General features: G+C 33.9%; 1 protein-coding gene across 3 annotated transcripts in view; it reads left to right on the forward strand.

Annotated features, from left to right (window-relative positions):
* LOC124428670 (UNC93-like protein) overlaps positions 1–19,129 on the forward strand; it is a 34,760-nt gene that overhangs the window by 14,925 nt on the left and 706 nt on the right. For 2 of the 3 annotated variants that reach the window (XM_046973226.1, XM_046973050.1), the window contains exons 2-5: positions 5,386–6,089; positions 9,923–10,142; positions 14,473–14,635; positions 18,242–18,509. In XM_046973226.1, the coding sequence (XP_046829182.1) occupies positions 5,402–6,089; positions 9,923–10,142; positions 14,473–14,635; positions 18,242–18,509 (1,339 nt within the window). In that variant the 5' untranslated portion in view covers positions 5,386–5,401. Of the gene's footprint in view, positions 1–2,214; positions 5,300–5,385; positions 6,090–9,922; positions 10,143–14,472; positions 14,636–18,241; positions 18,510–19,129 lie in introns of those variants that run through there. The other variant, XM_046973138.1, reaches the window with a different exon arrangement.

Raw genomic sequence — 19,129 nt, forward strand, 5'->3', positions numbered from 1 at the left:
ACTAATTATCTGTATATGTATATGTGTTTGTATGTACATTGAAAACAAACACACTTAACGAAGGAATCAGATTCATTTGGAAATATCGAGACTAAAGATGTACGATTATCGTTTTAGCTTGCCTCTTAATAAAATTGATCCTAGTAGCATCTTAATTCATTATCATAGCTTCATCCAGTGTTTCTTCTTACAATTAGATACATAAATATATACGTACGCACATAAGTTCGAAGTCTCAATGAAATATTTAATTTTAGGCTGACTAAATATTCTCTTCGATTGAAAAAATCTTCCGATTACAAAGCACAATTTACAGACTTCCTTTATCCTTTTTGCTTCTTCATTGTATCTCTTTAAATTTTTTAGCTCGTTAAAGTCAAGAATAACAGTGGTGATATTTTTTGTCGGAGAGACACGTTTCATTTTAATGCGGTACTGCTTAATTCACATGTAAATTTTAAGCATCTGCTGAATTGGCATGATTGAATGAATGAATTCACTGGCTGAATTTTCATCGACACGTTAAATTTTAGAAAAGGAAAAAATATTTCGGCACATTCCATAAATGGAAATACATATTATGAGAAAACATACGTAAAATATCTTTCTCATTATTAGCACCATTGTTCTTTAATTATTATCTAATTAATCTAATTAATCATTATTTAATTATTTTTTACCATGCGAATCTGTTTTATTTTATTAATTGAACACTAATCATAATGATGAATTAATCGGTTATTCTAAGTATATTTGACAGAATTCGAAATTTATTGCAAATTTATCTTATTTTCGATCGTAGCAAATACATAATAAATAAAAATTAATAAAAATAAAAAATTGCGAGAAAAGAAAGTGTGACGTGCATTCATGTTATTCTATACGACACGAATTCTATCGTTATCGCCCCTACCTGACACGACCGGATCCTCGGCAGTTATGCAATGAAGAGATTATATTTTGCCTCGTTCCACTCTTTAGCCTTCGTGTCTATGCACCGCCTTTAAGGCTACATGCGCACTGTCAACCAGCCATCAGCTACCAGGTTGACGAATGACTAAAAAATCAGCCTACCAAACTGAGTGACCAACTCGGCAACTCGAATTTATCAGTATTGTAGCAACCATCGAACAGAATAGATATAGAGGAGTGTTATAATAATGAAAGCTGCTTTAAAAAAAAATATTGGGTGATTTCTTATTATAAGAATACTGTACAACAGAAATATTCAAATAATTTCTTAAAGACATCAGAAGTATAAATCTCCCCTTGCCATTAGGAGTGGTTTTTCACCCTCAATTTGCCATTAAGGCAGTCTAATATTTTAGAATTTTTGAATAAAGAAAAAGAAATTTTCCAGAATTGCATTTGGTAGCTAAAATTACTTTAAGACTTGGGTCTCTTGCAGATTATATTCGCCGAAGTCTGTTCTTCAAGAAAGTTTTTTGTAGTGAGAACATTGAATTCGATTCAATGTATTTCACTAATCGCAGCGACCAGCAAGTTGCACGTGTTTTTCTAGTTGACGTCAACCAACTGTTACCGTAATTAAGTGTGTATGCGCTCATATATTCCTTTCAATTTAATGTTCGATAGTATTCATGTAATTTGATAGTCACTCTCAACCGTCATTATAATCGTCGTTTCTAATATTTCTAACTTATAATTAAACGAATGAATTAAATTTTAAATTTGTCTTCTTCCTTTCTTCTCTATTTCCTTTCTGTTTTTTCCATTGTTTCTTTCTTCTTTATTCTTGTATATCTACGGCAACGATACGTATTAGTTCTTTTCTAATATACATATTGATTCGAGAAAAAATAAAAAACTAATAGAAGATCGTATCGAGCCGATTTTTTTATTCCCGAAGTGACCAATTGAGATGAAAAGTCGTTCGTTATCGACGTGCAAGAATAGGCATTCGAATGAGGTATTCGAAAATAGACGCAAACTGGTGCACGGGTGGTCGGGGCAAAGAAGATAGGAGGGAGTGGCCAAGGATCGACGATCTCTCACTATCAGTGGCACTTAATTGCAATGCGCGACGCGACATGTGTCACGGCGCAGTACCGACCGGTCACGTACTAGAATCGATTACATCGACGACAAACGAATCTACGAGCGTGCTCTTCTACGTGTTCGTTGGCACTCTTATAAGACTAACGAAGAGGGGAGGTGGGGGAGGGGGAAGAGAGAGAGAGAGTATAGTACATAATATGTAACATACGGTTATCATACGGTGATGTGAACTAGTAATTTCAAATTTATGATTTTTAAATCCAACTACTTAACGCATATTGATTTTGTCATCAGTTCCTAACAATTAAATCCTGACAGACTTAACAGTATCATACGGTGATGTGAACTAGTAATTTCAAATTTATGATTTTTAAATCCAACTACTTAACGCATATTGATTTTGTCATCAGTTCCTAACAATTAAATCCTGACAGACTTAACAGTTAAGTCCTAAAGATCAAGTAACATCGTTTTTTAATCCTGATTAGTGAATGAATCGTTGATCAATGCGATATTCGTTTCTACATTTTTAATATGACTCGTTTGCAAATTTAATATAAATTTGTTAATATGTCTTTCGAAAAACCATGAATTCCATAAATAGATTAACAATCGTCTTCATTAACTTATGTATGCATTGTACTTATATTTGTATGTGCGTACTATTTGATATAAAAGTCTATTAACGACAATGCACGATGATAGTTGCCTGGTGCAACTCGGCTTTGAGGTTATCCGCAAGGACGTCCACATAACTTGTGCTCAGTATTAACTCAAGCCGATTGACTTGCGTCAATTCGAAAGTGCAAGATGGATCGTTTCGGCTTCTCGATTTCCTCGCACTCGCAATTTCGTTAAATTTAAACTACCTAAAGAGTTTCCCTTTTTAAACTGTTAACGTAATGAAGACGAGTCCATTTTTTGCAAAATTTACTTCTAATTTTTATTAATATTGAAAATTCTACCATCTTGATAAACATTTGAAAAAGTAGATATAAAAGAATATATGAGAGGAGATACGATATGTACAACCAATTGTTATTTAACGACGTTTCATTCTTATTTAATAGGAGCAACCACTTTGAGTCGCAACAAAATTTTTGGCAAAAATAGCAAAACTATAATAATAGTGGGATTAGTAGTGGGAGTAAGCACTTTCGTTTAATACAAGTAGACATTCATGGAGAATTTGACCGAGGGTCTGTATAACTAGTTAGAGCAGCTGCCCAGAAAGCGGAAGATCCGGATTTTCGAATCTCGGTCCTAAACTATCCGACGATCTAACTTTTATCACTTATCCTATAATTATATTTAATCGTGAAAAAAAAATTGAAGTTGTTTATTAAAACCCGAATATTCAATACATACTTACATACATCATAAATCATTAATTAAAAGAAATATAGTGGACTATAATGTCAAAATAATACCATCGCGAAACAACTTGTTCTTTTTCTGAATATCGAATACAGCAATATCACAACTTCTTTTTAATCATCGAATGAGAAAATTTAGGAAGAATTGTGCGGATGTGACGACTGTCGCACGAAATTATACATAAATTCACGTACGAGTAAGTAAAAACTTGCCATTGGATAGAAAGAACATTGTAAAATTGCTTTAGTCATAGCTCTGATAAAACTATCATTTATCTTGCACGTACTTATATGTTCTTTTGCATTTCTTTTGTTTCCGGAAAAAAAGAAAACCTGTTTGACGAAAAGCATGATAGGTAAAAATAAAAAACGATCTATTCGAATATAACTTTTTTCAATTTGTGACTTTAGAATAATCCGTTGTAACAAGCAGATCTATAATGATTCGTGCAAATTATGAAAACGTAGAAATACACATTCGACTTGCTCATATAGGTAAAAAATAAATATTACTCGCATTTCGCTACTTTAAAAAGAACAATGCGATTGTTTACCATAGAAGATAATATTTCGAATTACAGTAATGAAAACTTATCAAGGCTAGGTGTTGAAGTTGAACTTTAATGACATCAGGCTTTGTTTAAAAATGACTTTGACGGCTTTGACGTCACGCACAAGATACTCGCTTGGAATACTTACGAAGAATATAAGATAAAGCACGTTCGATCGGCTTCGATCATTATGATTTTTACGAGAAATCCCAATTGTCAGGTGCACATAAGTACGTAATATGTAGATGAGTACGTAGCAAGTAGGTTCCTATCATTAACAAATAACAGATGAAAGATAAATATAAAGTCTTATCCCCACTGAAATAACAATGAGGAATTTGTTGTAATCTCTTATTGGTACATATTCCGAAAAATTTTTAACAAACAGCAACTTATAGAAATATTTTGTCCATACCATAGTAATATAATTTGAGGAACATTTGTATTTTGTTGTTTTTTTTCGGTTTCAAGACTATATTTGCGTACACATTAACGAAGCATTCGTTTCTATTATATTACCACGTGAGTCTTCGTGTTTCATATTTTTCTTTGATTTTTACTGCTCTAAATGGGAAGAGGCAATAAGCGGCGATATTTGCTGCTGACAACAGAAACCTGGAAAAACATTTAATAACAGCAGCGAGTTTTTCAAGATACATGGAACAACAACAAAAAATTCCTCGTTGCTTTAATGAGGACAAGACTTAAAGCGAACAATAGCGACAGCCAGTGATCTGGCAATCAAACTGGCACAGGAAATCCTATACGTCAATATATAGCTGGATAGTATTCTCTCTCATGTATTATAACGAATGACGCGTACGTGCGAACGACGCAGCATTGTGGTGATGGAGACATATTGCCATAATCTGCACGCATCGCTTCTATGAAAGATACGAGAAAATTGCATAAATATAATCAACATTTAAACAAGAATGAATTGCCGAGGTAGCCACCGAGTCTCTTTTAAGTGATACTACGTTAATAATTGTACGCACTCATGCAAATCGTTTTCATCAAGTATTATCGATAGCAAGGATAGTTGATGTTCTTTCGAACGTTAGAGAAAACAGTAAACAGCGTCTTAAATGAGTGCAAACTTACTTTTTCGGTATATCGTGTTAGTATAACGTGTCATACATACATCATTTTTCATTATCGGATAATCACCTTGGAAGTTATACACAATTCATAAGTGAGTCATGTATAAATTTTCATCATCTGTACGAGTTGGAAATAATAGTCGACTCGCTTCGATATTAAAACTTGGATGTCTCGATTGTCTAACGACGATTTATCGATACAAAAGTTCTTTAAATACAACAATCCTTGTACTTTTACAATTTTTATAACGTAAGTTCATTTGACTATACTAAAACGTATCTTTATTGCATAGGGAAAAGATAAATATTAAAAAGGTATTTGTTACTCTTTCGCAGGTAGCTGAAACGTAAAATGGTGGCTTCGCAGAACGATGGCGGTAGAAGTATGGGCGGTGGTGGAAGCGATACCGTTTACACAGTGACGGTAAGCGGTGTAGGTTATAGAAACGAAGGTTACAAAGATGATGGTACTGATTGTATTCCACCGGAGCCTCAAAAACCACCACAGCTACCTCAAACGGAAGATGATACTCAATCGAGGAAATTCAAACTTTCCCGTGGCGAGAAGTGGCGGATTTTGAAGAATATTGGGACCGTCTCGATAGCGTTCATGGTGCAGTTCACGGCGTTCCAAGGCACAGCGAACCTTCAGTCATCAATAAATGCAAGCGACGGCCTCGGTACCGTCTCTCTTTCGGCAATTTACGCGGCCCTTGTGCTCTCTTGTATTTTCGTACCGACTTTTCTCATTAAGAGGTTAACCGTTAAATGGACGCTTTGTCTTTCGATGCTTTGTTACGCACCTTACATCGGTTCTCAGTTTTATCCAAGATTTTACACCCTTGTGCCGGCTGGCGTTTTGCTCGGTCTTGGTGCCGCACCTATGTGGGCAGCAAAGGCTACCTATCTCACGCAGGTCGGTGGTGTTTACGCAAAACTCACGGACCAACCGGTCGACGCGATTGTCGTCAGGTTCTTTGGCTTTTTCTTTCTTGCTTGGCAAACCGCAGAACTCTGGGGAAATCTTATATCTTCGCTGGGTAAGTTCTTTTATCTTTTCACTTCTTTCCATCTTTCGATCCTGTTTATTATAGTTTAACTGTATATATATATGTGCTTTCTTTTTACTTTACAATCTTCTCTGGTTATTCAGAGATTTCAATGAATGGATAAAGAAGGTCGTATCTAGCGGAGCACCGGCGCGTCGATTAGTGTTAAAGTAGTTCATCACTGATTCAAGGAAGTCAGACGATGACCGATCAAACGCGAGCCTTTTCCCTGCAAAGGCCATGCTCACGCACGAGGTTGTTATACACACGTTACTCGCGTATACATTTCACAAACGACGCGATGTGTGTCTGTAGTTGTGAAAGAGAGATAGATAGAGAGAGAGAGAGAGAGAGAGAGAGAGAGAGAGAGAGAGAAAGAGTGAGTGAGAGCGATAAGGAACGCGAGAAGAAACAAGATTTATCCGGTATAAACTTGCGATAGTCGGTTTCCGTACCACTTCGTACACATTCTCCGATACCGTCGGTTACCAATAATCCTATCCTTTCTTTTTTTCTCGATTTCTTTTCTTTGTTCGTCGATCTCTCTATCGTCTAATAAAGTGAAACAAAGAATAGATAGATATTTTTAAGTAAAAATGCTCTATCCAAAGTGTACTTTTAATTTTCTATTTAAGAATAGTAAAGATAAATTCACCGAAGCGGAAAGATTCTTTCTTGAATCAAAATTCCTCGATCAATTTTAATTTCCACGCTGTGACATGTTAATCGTTACCGTTAACAAAGTGTAGAATTTAAAGCGGATGCTCAGACGAGTCGAACGGGAAAAAATCTTTAAAAACGGCATAATATTATTAGCATCATTACCACGGTGAAAGTTCTTTTCTCTTCAAATGTCGAGTTCTCGTATTTATCGTACTCACGGGTGTTGGCCCACGCGAATTTCAGAACGGCATTTGAGCTTCGTGCGCACGGAATATGATTAGTTCCCGATATACTAATTTAAATATTTTGTGAAAATTCGGTAGAGTGACAGAGCTCGATATAAGAGAACTAAAATTATTATTAGGAGTATTTATAAATAATTATTTCGAAGTTAAACACATATATAATATCCAATTTTTAAAAATTAGTTTCTAATCAATTACATATTCGTCATTATTATCCATTTCTTCGGCAAATTTTCAATTCCTCTCTTATAAAAAATTACTGGCTAAGATGAAAAATATAATTCGATTTCATGAAAGTGTCTTAACATTGTCGATCAAATTCAACGTTAGCACTAATCGATTTTCAGAAAGTCCCTATAGATATCATAAATTGTTGTTACTGCAGTTCTTATATTTAATCCTGATCAAAAATGAAATAACATGCAATAACATATATGTTCTTCTGAAGGTTAGTTATTTGGTTTTGAAATAAGAGAAACCTTTTTTTTTTAAACTATAAATCATCAATTTACTTTACAATATACCGCAACAAAATACGTCTTCACATATCAAAGACTTAAATCGAACTGAAGCTAAATTACTTATTAAAAAAAAAATTGACGACTTATGATCCCTATTATTAAATAATAATTAGATTATTTTTATATAAATGAGATGATCAAAATGGAAATAAATGAATGTCATCTTTTTCGTCATAGAATGTATGCTATTTTCATCATTACGTTTTATCGTTTCTTTGCTTCTTTCTCTTTATGAAGACTTTGAAGAAGAATTTGTACCTGTAAATGTTATGCGTTTTTTCAACAGATTTTTTCAATAGATACGTTCTAAAAAGACTTCTCAAAAGTTACAAAAAATGAGATCCTAATATCCGAGAAGAATTCAATTAGAGACACGTTCGTCTCGAAGGAAAATAAAAGTTTAACACGTTTCAATTATCATGCTCGATAATTCTTACACACAACGAGGAGAGAATCGAGGTGGCTTGGCAGTCTCTTCGATATGAGTTCGAATCGAAGGTTCAATCTTGAAATTGTTTTTACGATTTAAATGTATAGTTTCGTATCAAGTTATAGTACATGTAGAAATCAATTAATACCTGTGTATACCACTTATGCCATATTGTGTCGTAATTTTGCTATATTTTGCGAATGTATAAAATTACCTTTTTCGATGAATGATCTTTAATTGTGGATATGATGACTTTATTTCTTTATTTTAAAATATAATGAGCTGACATTACACTCGAATTCGTTAGCCTGCGGTTTCTCTTATCATGATTGACTTAAATAACATATTTTTTCATCAGTTTTTAAGAAATCATCATATATTTGTACAATTGTTATCAGTGTCGCAAGGAAATTAGGCTTATAATTCGGGTTTAGATTTTTATATTATAATAGTCTTTTATAAGGTAATGAAATAAAATTTCATTAAATAAATTTAGTATCTTAAGAAATAAAACAATTTGTCGTAGAGTCGGACTTTTTGTTCAAGACGATATTTTTATTTGCTACTCGTAGTAACTTGTAATAAATTTCTCATGATAAAAATGTGTTAAAAACAACTTGCGTTCAAATTTTCAATTTCCTCGAAATATTGAAGCATTCGTAAGAACAGAAACGACGGAAATTGAACGGAAGACAGAATCATCTCGTCTCTCTCATTCAGTACGTGGCTTTTGTTGTACACGAACAAGTTCGTTGTTTATCATTTTTCACATTGTTTATTTTTTTTCACGTTATCGAGCCTCGAACGAAAAGATCCTTCTAGAAAACTCAAAGTAAATGCCAGGAAACGATACGACGGATGAGAGCACACGTTGATCGTTTCCTTCTTTGCATAGCCGTGTATGTACGGGCAAGCGTTTATACAGCTGCGAATGAAACGCTTTCTTGTTATCGTTACGAGTACGCTACTATACTATATACCTACACGATAAGTCGAGAGATTTGCGAATTTTCCATCGATTGCCCAAAGTTTATTTTCTTATATTTCGAATGAAAGTAACGTGGAAAATAGTTATGATTTCCATTCGAACGAAGAAAAATATCGTTTCTATAGATATTAACTGGAAAGAAAAAAAAATTATTAAATTTATTAAAAAGAGAGAAAGAGAGGTGGGAAGTTGATGGAGAGACGGAATGATTCTGAAACGATCGTGGAACGATCTTCGATTGTGTCACGTATAATATAAATTATTACGAGCGTAATACCGTTGATTACCATGAACGACGAGACATCGGTCTAACCGTGACATCGATATCTCGCGATCACCTGAAACATGGAGAGAGCCAGCAAGCACAATCGATTTACGATCGGCTAACACGTCTGAAGCGTGCATAACGAGACACAGTATCGCATATCCTCGAGGATCGTAGCAGTACTTGATGATGCAACCTCGTATAAGATCTCTCTCTCTCTCTCTCTCTCTCTCTCTCTCTTTCTCTCTCTCTCTCTCTCTCTCTCGTTCTCTTTTTCTTTCTATGTTATCGTGGTAATATCATCACTTCGCTGGATGAAACTTAACCGTTGAGTTATCGATTTATAGAATGTCGTTATAGTTGATATAGCCATATTTCAAGCTGTACTTGAGAACACGACACCTCTATAGGATACGATCAAGATAGTGGTGATTTCCGGTGTAATCCTGTAATCAACCTTTTCGATCTTTTCTCTCGGTCCGCACATTACCTTGACGACGGAATTATCAATTAAGCGCGTACGACACGTATCTACGTATAAATTAATGCAATCGTAATGTGAAAAGCATTCGTTTCTTCGAATATAGCCTTACGATTTCTCTTTACATTTATACTTCTATGTGCTATTATATATCTTATTATTTATCCCTTTATGCATAGTTCCAATATTTCTCAATACAATTATGAACAAAATAAAATTATCTATTTCTAGTCTTGAGCGAAGGAGAATTCGGTAGCAGTAGTGGCAATAGTACGACTAGCTGGAACAAGATAAAGCTCTGTGGTGCCGAATTTTGCGTTCTTGGTAATGGAGCGCACGAAAACTTAGAGAGACCCCCGGAATCGGAAATTTACGAAATCTCCTCGATCTATTTGACATGCGTCATCGTCGCGGTGATCATTGTCGCTCTTTTCGTCGATCCTCTATCAAGGTGAGTATTTAATGAAATATCTTATCATCCATTTTTACCCAACATTATTTCATTTTGGTCATAATATTCTTAAGAACTTATAGAACTTATTAATAGATTAGAACTTATATATAAAACTTAAGAACTTATAGAAAAATAATTTCGTATATAAGTTTTAAGATCGATTTTAGGTATCGTTTATAGTTATAATTCTATAAATGTGAAGAGACAGATCAAATTAATGTACATCGAATTTTTTCTCGGAGATTCGACCGTATAATCGGTCTGCAAAAGAGTAGCGAGGATGAGCCGAAGCATCGTTTTTTTCCAGAGAAGTATTACGAAACACGCCTTAACGAGCGAGTATCGCGAGATACGTGGGTATTCTCTTCCTCTCTCTCTTTCTCTCTCTCATTCTCTCGACGCTATATCGCCATAAACATTGCTCTGCTCATGATTGCAAAATAGCGTACATCCTGACAGGATGCATAGATGCAAAGCCACCGACCACGTCGTTGCGTAACTACAATCGTAACGATCGCTATTTGTACTTATTAAAAACGCTACGACGGCTAATCCGAATTATTTCGCTTCTTAGGTTGATGCAGAAGCCGAGGATAACGTTGCACTTGAACAAACAGATAATAAAAAGAGTCTTAATAGCGTACACGAACCATCTTCCCAGCGTAAATACTAACAAGCACTTCATTGAAAATTATCGATAAAATCGTTTGTTAATCACAATCATTGTTGCGGCAGAATGTCCGATGAGTTAGAATGTGTGTTTTTATATATTATGATAAAAAAATATAATAGTATAAGTTCGGCGTAAAAAGGATATCGTGAAAATTGATTGGTCTCTTTTATTTTTATTTTTTGTGATCGAAAAGATCTCATAAATTTTTTCCCGAAATGTCGCTCGGTAACATTATTTTACCAACAACGTAATTTCATATATGCCGGATGTATGCAACATTTAATGGCAGGCCGTCAATCAAATTATTGAGCCGAAGTAGATTTGATATTACGAAGTTTTAGAAAATTTCATTTTCCCGTGTTGGTTAGACGCGAATGAGTGAGTGCGCGCGCATACTTAGGAATTTTTTATTCGTAATTAATGCATACGAGCTCTCTCATTATGTTATGAAAAGACGTCGTTAGCAAAGACTGGTGCCGTCGTTACGGTACAACGAGTATGTAACACCGATTCTCATAAAAAAACACGAATTCGAACAAGGTTAACTTTTCTTTACTAAAGGTGACCATAGTCACCCAATGTTGAACAATCTCTGTATACCAAATGTAACCATAGTTATTCAACAAAATTCTGCTTCAATTAATAACTTCAGGTGAATGTAAAATGTCTTAATATTTTCGTGGCAACCAACGCTCTTCTAATGTACTATATATCCATTTATAATTCGTTTTAATTATTTTCATTTAACTTAAATAAGAAACCAATAATTTGCATTATAAAATGAAGCATCAAATGTTATGTTTTGCACTAAAGTATATATTCCACTATAATGAAAGGGTTAAATGGATTTATCAAAAAATGAAAAGAATTGATAAAGAAAGAAACGATTACACATATCGCGTCATTCTTCTATGGTTAGAGAAACGAAACATACTATATTCATACAATCTTAAAACCGGAAACGGATATACATCCCAGATTAGAGGGAAATGTCTCTTACGAATTGTAATTAGCTACCTCTAATGATTCTAACCATTTTCTGCAATGAGCGGCGGAGATATCTGGACGATCGTATGAATGAAGAAGCATCGTACTGCTGGACAGCTTTGCGATTGCATAATCGAACGGGTATTAAAAAATTTGCATTTTTCGATCAAAGTACGTGTACCTACATATGTTTTTTTTTATTTTCTGTCGCTATGTTAACCACGCTTTTAACGTGACAACGTCCAACCAAATCTAAATTTACAATTGTGATTTTTGATAAATGAATTCGAGTAATTGAGTTTGAATCGATCGATACCTAAAATTGAACGGTATAATGTTTTTTTAAATGCAATTCTTTGTCAATTTAATCGCTATCATTCTTTGAATTAAATGTAATAACTTTTCAAATTGATTCTTTGCGTAATACCTTTGAAAATCGGTTTAATACTTTCACTACAATAGATTTAATCATCAGTACATTGCCATTGTACGGGGCAATTGAACTACAGAATATAATATTTGCTTCTTTATCGTGTCATAGAAATTATTTGATTTTTATTCAAGTTTTTTCAAATTACAATAAATTAGTTATTTCAAGTACAATAAATTGTGAAATACATGTTAGAATATTTGATTTCAACTGCAAAATATAGTCATTTTTAGTAAAGAGCGAATGCTGGATATTTGGTAACTATAGTCATCTTTAGTAATGAAAGGATTGTTCCATAAAAATTGTTGACTCGTATCCTTCCAATGTTCTTACATAGTTGGAACGTCAAAGAAACAGGGCATCCGTTGACGTAGAACTATTCGCTTTTCTTTCTTTTCTTATTTTCCGTAAGTAAAACAAGAAGAAAACAAATTCTGTGATATCTCGAGATACTACAAGCAATATTGTTGTTAGGCACGCGTTAGATGTCGCATCGACGACGCGTTGACGGTATTTTTTCCACATCGCGACGTTTTCAAGGCTGCAAGTCGTAACGGTTCAAGAGAGTCTCTTCGCACGAATGGAGCATTTATACGCATAGACGATCATAAGCATCGTTAGACCATCACTAGTCTTCTCTGGATAAAAAATAAAAACTTGTTAATAAGAAACAATAATTTGTTCGTGTGCACGCGTACAAGCTCATTCCTAATATTGTACGATGACTTGAATTTAAATACTAACTGAAGACAAAATAGGCAAAAATTATTTTTATCTTCGAGAATGTATGTCTTGGATGCTCTCGTGTTTAGTTTACTAACCAAAGTAAAAATAAATATCGATAGTCTTTATTCTTGCGAAAGAAAATAAAACAACTCTTGATGACTTTGCAAGGCTGAGTAACCGATCGTATATGTGATATCGTGAGAAGTAGTAACAGCAATAATTAACAGTTTTCAATATGCTTATTATGTACCTTACGTATCCATGATACGCGTAAAGATATATTTGAAAAAAAAAATAATTTATGATTGTAGTTAAAATTTCCCGTTATACAGTTGCACGATCGTGGATCATAAAGTAGTTTTTCCGATTGCAAGGAAGTCGTTTGTTTTAAGCGATGTTGATCAATGAGTCAGTGCTTCGTTGAACTATGTATCTAGATTGCTTTGGAATGTATCGAATGCTTACAATATCGAATGTGCTATCTTTTTCCATAACAATGATAAATAATGTATAGTAGTTTAATATAATATATACATACATACACATATACATGCTTTTAAAGCATAAGATGTTCCACTCTCTTTTCCTAGCTAGACCGCTTGATTCTTAGGAGAAAAAAAAAGTAAAAAAATGCAACCCAGATGCTGATTAGAATGAAGCTATTACATAAGAATGGTTCGACGCAAATGGATGTAAATCTCGGGTATGTTTTTTGAGAAGATAGGCGAGAGCCGAGACCTCGAGTTACTGCGCGCTCTCGTCCACCTCGAAAGTATCCATAGCTTCGGCTGGTCCAAGAAAGTCAAACGGCAGAACGTGTTCTCTGGAATGCCGTCTGGGTTGGAACATTTGCCAAGAATGGAGAACGTACACCGTCGTTGGGAGATCGCGTTAAGGCGCTATTTAATAGCGCCAAGTGAGATTTATTTTGCAAATTCACTGTCGTAGTCTTCGGTCAAATCAGGTTCATCGTTGAATAGCTACATAAAAAAACATAGATACAAAAGTATGTAGGTTTTTATACTCTGTTTCTGGATCTTATCTTTCGACGCCTAGATTGTTGGAATCAGCACATGTCTCCGCATATTAAGCAGCTAAATTTAGCGCTAAATAATTACCGTCTGGCATGGTGGGGCATGCTCTAAGGACTTTCTCAGTATTGCGTTCCTTTGTATGTTTAGTTTTTTATTTGTTTCCATTTTTGCTTTTGAAGTATTTAACTTCTATTCATATATATGAAAAGAAAAAATGGAAATAAAATAAGAATGATATGTAAACAATTCGTAGTATCAATATCTATTTTAAACATAACCCTCATTAAAGTGCTTTTGTGATGTAAATGACGTCGTTAAATTTCTCGTAAGACTTCAAATTGTTGTTAATCGTAAATTCTCTATCGAGATAGTGAGATAGGATTGTCTTCACATTTTTCTATATCGTTTATCAAAATTTAGTACATATATAAATATTATAACGAATTTCTTATGATAGGCTTGCTTTTTTATTTACAGGTATGGCGAAAAACAACGGCGTGCTGATAGTCAGGAGCTCAATGGTATTCAGTTGCTCTCCGCGACTGCTTATCAATTAAAGAAACCTTATCAACAGTTACTAATACCCATCACAGTATGGATCGGCATGGAACAGGCCTTCATCGGCGCTGATTTTACTCAGGTAAAATTTCTTGATAAGAAAATAATAATATACTAATAACGAGCACGTACTTTGTTCCAATCTACATACGTTTTGCTCGTTAGAGTCGTTCGACTAAGTTCGACGAAGTTGCGAGTAACCTACTTCCAAAGAAACTCGAAGGCTGAGCTGTAATGGAAGCTTCTCGTCGGTCGTTGAGCCGTGTGACCGGTCGGTCATCGGTTTGTCTCTCTTTTCTCTCTCTCTCCTGTTTTGCACTTTTTACCCTCTTCTCACTGGCGCCATAGATTATCTTTATCGATCCGGTCGAATGATATCGAAGAATCGTCATCAGACTATTTTATAATTATTCTTATCCATTTCTATTCCATTTCTTCTTTTTCCTTAGTTCTTTTTCCCATTTGTTAGCATAATCATTTTTTTTTGGTTTTAATTTTTCGATTCTCGAAGATATAAATGCGATGTCAATACCGTCGAGAAGCGATTGTTTTCTTCTAAAGAGTTATAGTATAGCACCCATTAGCAAGAACGTTGAGAAGCAATGACTCGGTCGACATCCAACGATTGAATTTTTCGAACTGATCATAGGATGGATCATTTATCAATTTGATATAAGAACTGCGAGATAATCATCGGAAATTATGGCTTTTTTACAAGATTTTTATACAATTTTCTCGAAGATCCATAACTAATCCCGTATATGCGTTACACGAGTTTTCACTTCTTGAAAATTTCACCGGTTAGAAATAACCATATACCTTACATAAAGCACTAAGATACCGAAAACGATCAAAACAATCTGTAAATTGTATTAAAGAAAATATTGATTATTCTAAAAGTTTTTCAATGATCTTAACGATATATTTTTTTGAAGAACAAAAAAGAAATTTGTTAATTTATTAGCACGATGTACATTTGACTTTAAAGGAAAACAAAAAATTTGTTACTACGTTTCAAATTTGTTACGCGGTGACGATGTGAGTTTCGAAGGTAAACAGAAAAAAATAAAAAAAAAAGAAATGGGAGAAGATCAAGAAAATAACCGCCGATCTTTCTGACCCTTCGAGGCTCTTCCTGACGTCATTGCACTTTCCATACCAATCAAGTTAAAGTTGTATGAAATGTATCTACGAACCGACCAAGGCGAAGGTCGGTCCTTGCGTTAGAAAGGATTCATCACGGCCAACCACTGCCTTTTTCTAGCTCCGTGTCATTTTCTTGCAAATCAACTTTTTCTCATTTTTTAGATCTTTGTCAATTATTTTAAATATACGCTACCGTCCATAAGTTACCATACACTTTAGATATTATATATAACTTAAAAAAATTTAATATATTATTTTTCACCTGTGTATATGTGTGTATATATATATACCAAAATTATATTTTCTTTCATTAATTTACTCCCAGTTATTACTATATATAAATATATAATTAATTATATATATATTAATATATAAATTCGTATTAACAAAGATAGCTATTGTGTAATGCATCAGATGGTTGCTTATAATTATACAGATGCTTTTTGAAAGAGAATCAGCTTATGAACAATAATATATAGATAATATGCACTTGCCTATTTTTAACATTTTCATTGGCTTTTATGTAAAATAATCGACCAATAAATTATAAAATAATGATTTTTAAACAATCGTTATCAAATATATGTATGTATGTAAAAAAGAGTATTCCACTTTTGAATAACGTAAGTTTTCGTATTTTCAGTACAGCCTATACTTTTCAGCTATCTTAAGAGTCGTAATCGTTTGATTCGTTGATTCGAAGGAGAAGAATCGCAAGTACGATAGAACTTTTGCTTCTTTTTCCGACGAAGGTACTCGACCGCGTTAGTTGACGCGAAAAGTGCAACGACTGGTACGATCGAGCGAGCTCGTCTCAAAACTGGTCCGACGAGAGGAGTGTATTCGCCGATGAAGCCGGGTAATTGGGCAATTAAATGGTGAAAGAAAAGAGGGAGAAAGATGATGACTGCTCTCCTCTCCTCTCCTCACTCTTTCTCTCTATCAGACGTGCGCGCATACACTGACTCCATTGAGTCAGCTGGCTCGATATAAATAGCTTGCGATCTTATTCTCGCGATACCGCTTCCAAACCTGAAATGTTATGTACTTGTATCTCTTCTTCATCTGTAACATCAACATGCACGCACACCGATTCACGTGCATCTCCATTTACCCAAGCTCGATCTCGTGAGCGCTTGAGGCTATACAGGATGATTCATATTTTCCCGTTTTCTCTTGAAAGAATATCTATGCAAAAATGGCTTTTTCTTTAAAGAATGATGTTTAGTTGTTTCATAGAATAAATATTTTTTTATCTAAATATTTTATCTATCTTCTTTTATATTATCAAAAAAAAATGACGTGCGATGCAAGAATCGGAGGCACGTCACTTTGTTGAGTGAACAAAATTAGCGTATTTCTTGAGAAAAGCAATATCGGTAGGTAGGATATCGTCCTCAGTGCGAAGGTTCGTTCTTGAATTCTCGATAATTCAAGTTCTTCGACCGACGATGGAATTTAAATTTTATCGAAAGCATTTCGCGATATACGTCAAACACCAAGGGTTGCTCGTAAAACTTACCTGCCTATCGCATTTATATATTGCGTACACGGGTAATAATATATACCCATTTGTTGTTATTTGACCTTTGGAGGAATTTTGATGAATACGCCCTTATTTCAGCACGAAAAAAATAAAAAAAAAATTATCTTCAAATTTCAACTCTTTATCTTAATATTAAAGCGTGCTGAAAAATTTTTTTACATTTAAATAACAAAGATTTAAAATATTTTTAGATATCATTTATTAAAATAAACAAAAAAAAATGTAAAAAATTTAATATTTTTTAAAATTCTATACAAAAACGTGTATTCGAGATACTTCGTTTATCGAATATTAACAATATTTTATAAGCAAAACCCCAAAAATGACAAAAAATATTTCTTGGTATGAAATATTGTTTCGTGAATTCTAGAATATTATTTATCTGTTATCTGTTCTAGAATATGATATCTAAAGGTTATTAAGATCTCTATGTTACTTAAATGTAAAAAGATACGTGCTCTTCGGTACATTTTAAATATTAAGATAAAGGATTGAAATTTAAAGAAAATTTTTTTTATTTATTTTGAGTTGAACTGGCAGATACACTCATCAGAGGCCAAATAATGATCACCCTACTATATATGTATATAGCGTATTTATAGGGCATACATATGTAGATATAATGAAATTTTTGCGATGTGAAGCTGTAATACGTCATTTCAATGTCATTTTTATATCAATTTGAAAGATGTCGTCCTTACCATTCCAACAAATTCAGAGTCATGTGCGCCTTTGATTTCAAAATATTCGAGTATCGAGTGCCTATGTCACGGTTCAATTGACGTTGTTTACAACCATAGATACAGGCACTGTTGAACAATTAAATGGAAACTATTTTTTTTTTGTCAATCTATTTCAAAATAGTACCAGATCATGAAGAAGACTCGAATGTAGTTTTGTTTTTCAAATAAACTATTTAAATTTTAAGTCGAAATTTTATTGATCATTAACTGGAGATTTGAAGAAAGAATTAATCTTTTTCACTTTCGGTTTCAGGCATACATCTCTTGTGCTCTAGGCGTTCACAAAGTGGGATACGTGATGATCTGCTTTGGAGTGGTAAATGCAGGATGCTCCTTGCTCTTTGGCTCTCTTATGAAGTTCGTAGGCAGGCAACCGTTGATGGCACTTGGTGCCATAGTTCACGCCTGTCTAATAGTTGTGCTGCTTCTTTGGAAACCACACCCAGATAATCCATATGTCTTTTATTCAGTCTCCGGCCTTTGGGGAGTTGGTGACGCCGTCTGGCAGACACAGGTCAATGGTTAGTATTATTAGTTGATATGTATTTGATTTGGAAAGATCAGGATCCAAATCACAAATAATTAATGGTAATCTATGAATCGTTGACCATCTTAAAGCCCCTATACAGTGACAAATAGTATCGTAAGACTTAATTTTTCTAATTTTATCCTTTTCATTTTCATTTCATTTTACTTCTTACTTCTCTTTTCGCCATCAAAAATAAAAACAAAGTCAATTACGAATTTGTTTATAATGAAATAAACACGGTTAGAGTTCATAAAAACGACCTAGGACGTTGACATGTGTATAGATACATTCGAGCCGGTAAAACTTGTTCTTTATGATTTTTTCATCAATCGAAAAAAAAGTTTTTGCTCAGTGATATCTTGAAACTTTATCCATATGAATATAGAAAAATTAGGACGAAAAAACAGCTACGGGTCCGTCAGTTGTCACTTTTCTTTTTCGATTCAAATAGATGAAGACGAAGATAGATCGAAATTCATATATAACACATCAGGTTTTTAACGACTCGTAGGACATATTATTACGTCATTAGGCGTAGCTTAGAAATAACGATTTTAATGCTAATTACATTCTAAGCTAATTACATTAGCTTTAGAATATTTGTTCAAAAGA

The sequence above is a fragment of the Vespa crabro genome, chromosome 1 (genome assembly GCF_910589235.1).
Source record: "Vespa crabro chromosome 1, iyVesCrab1.2, whole genome shotgun sequence".
NCBI lineage: Eukaryota > Metazoa > Arthropoda > Insecta > Hymenoptera > Vespidae > Vespa > Vespa crabro.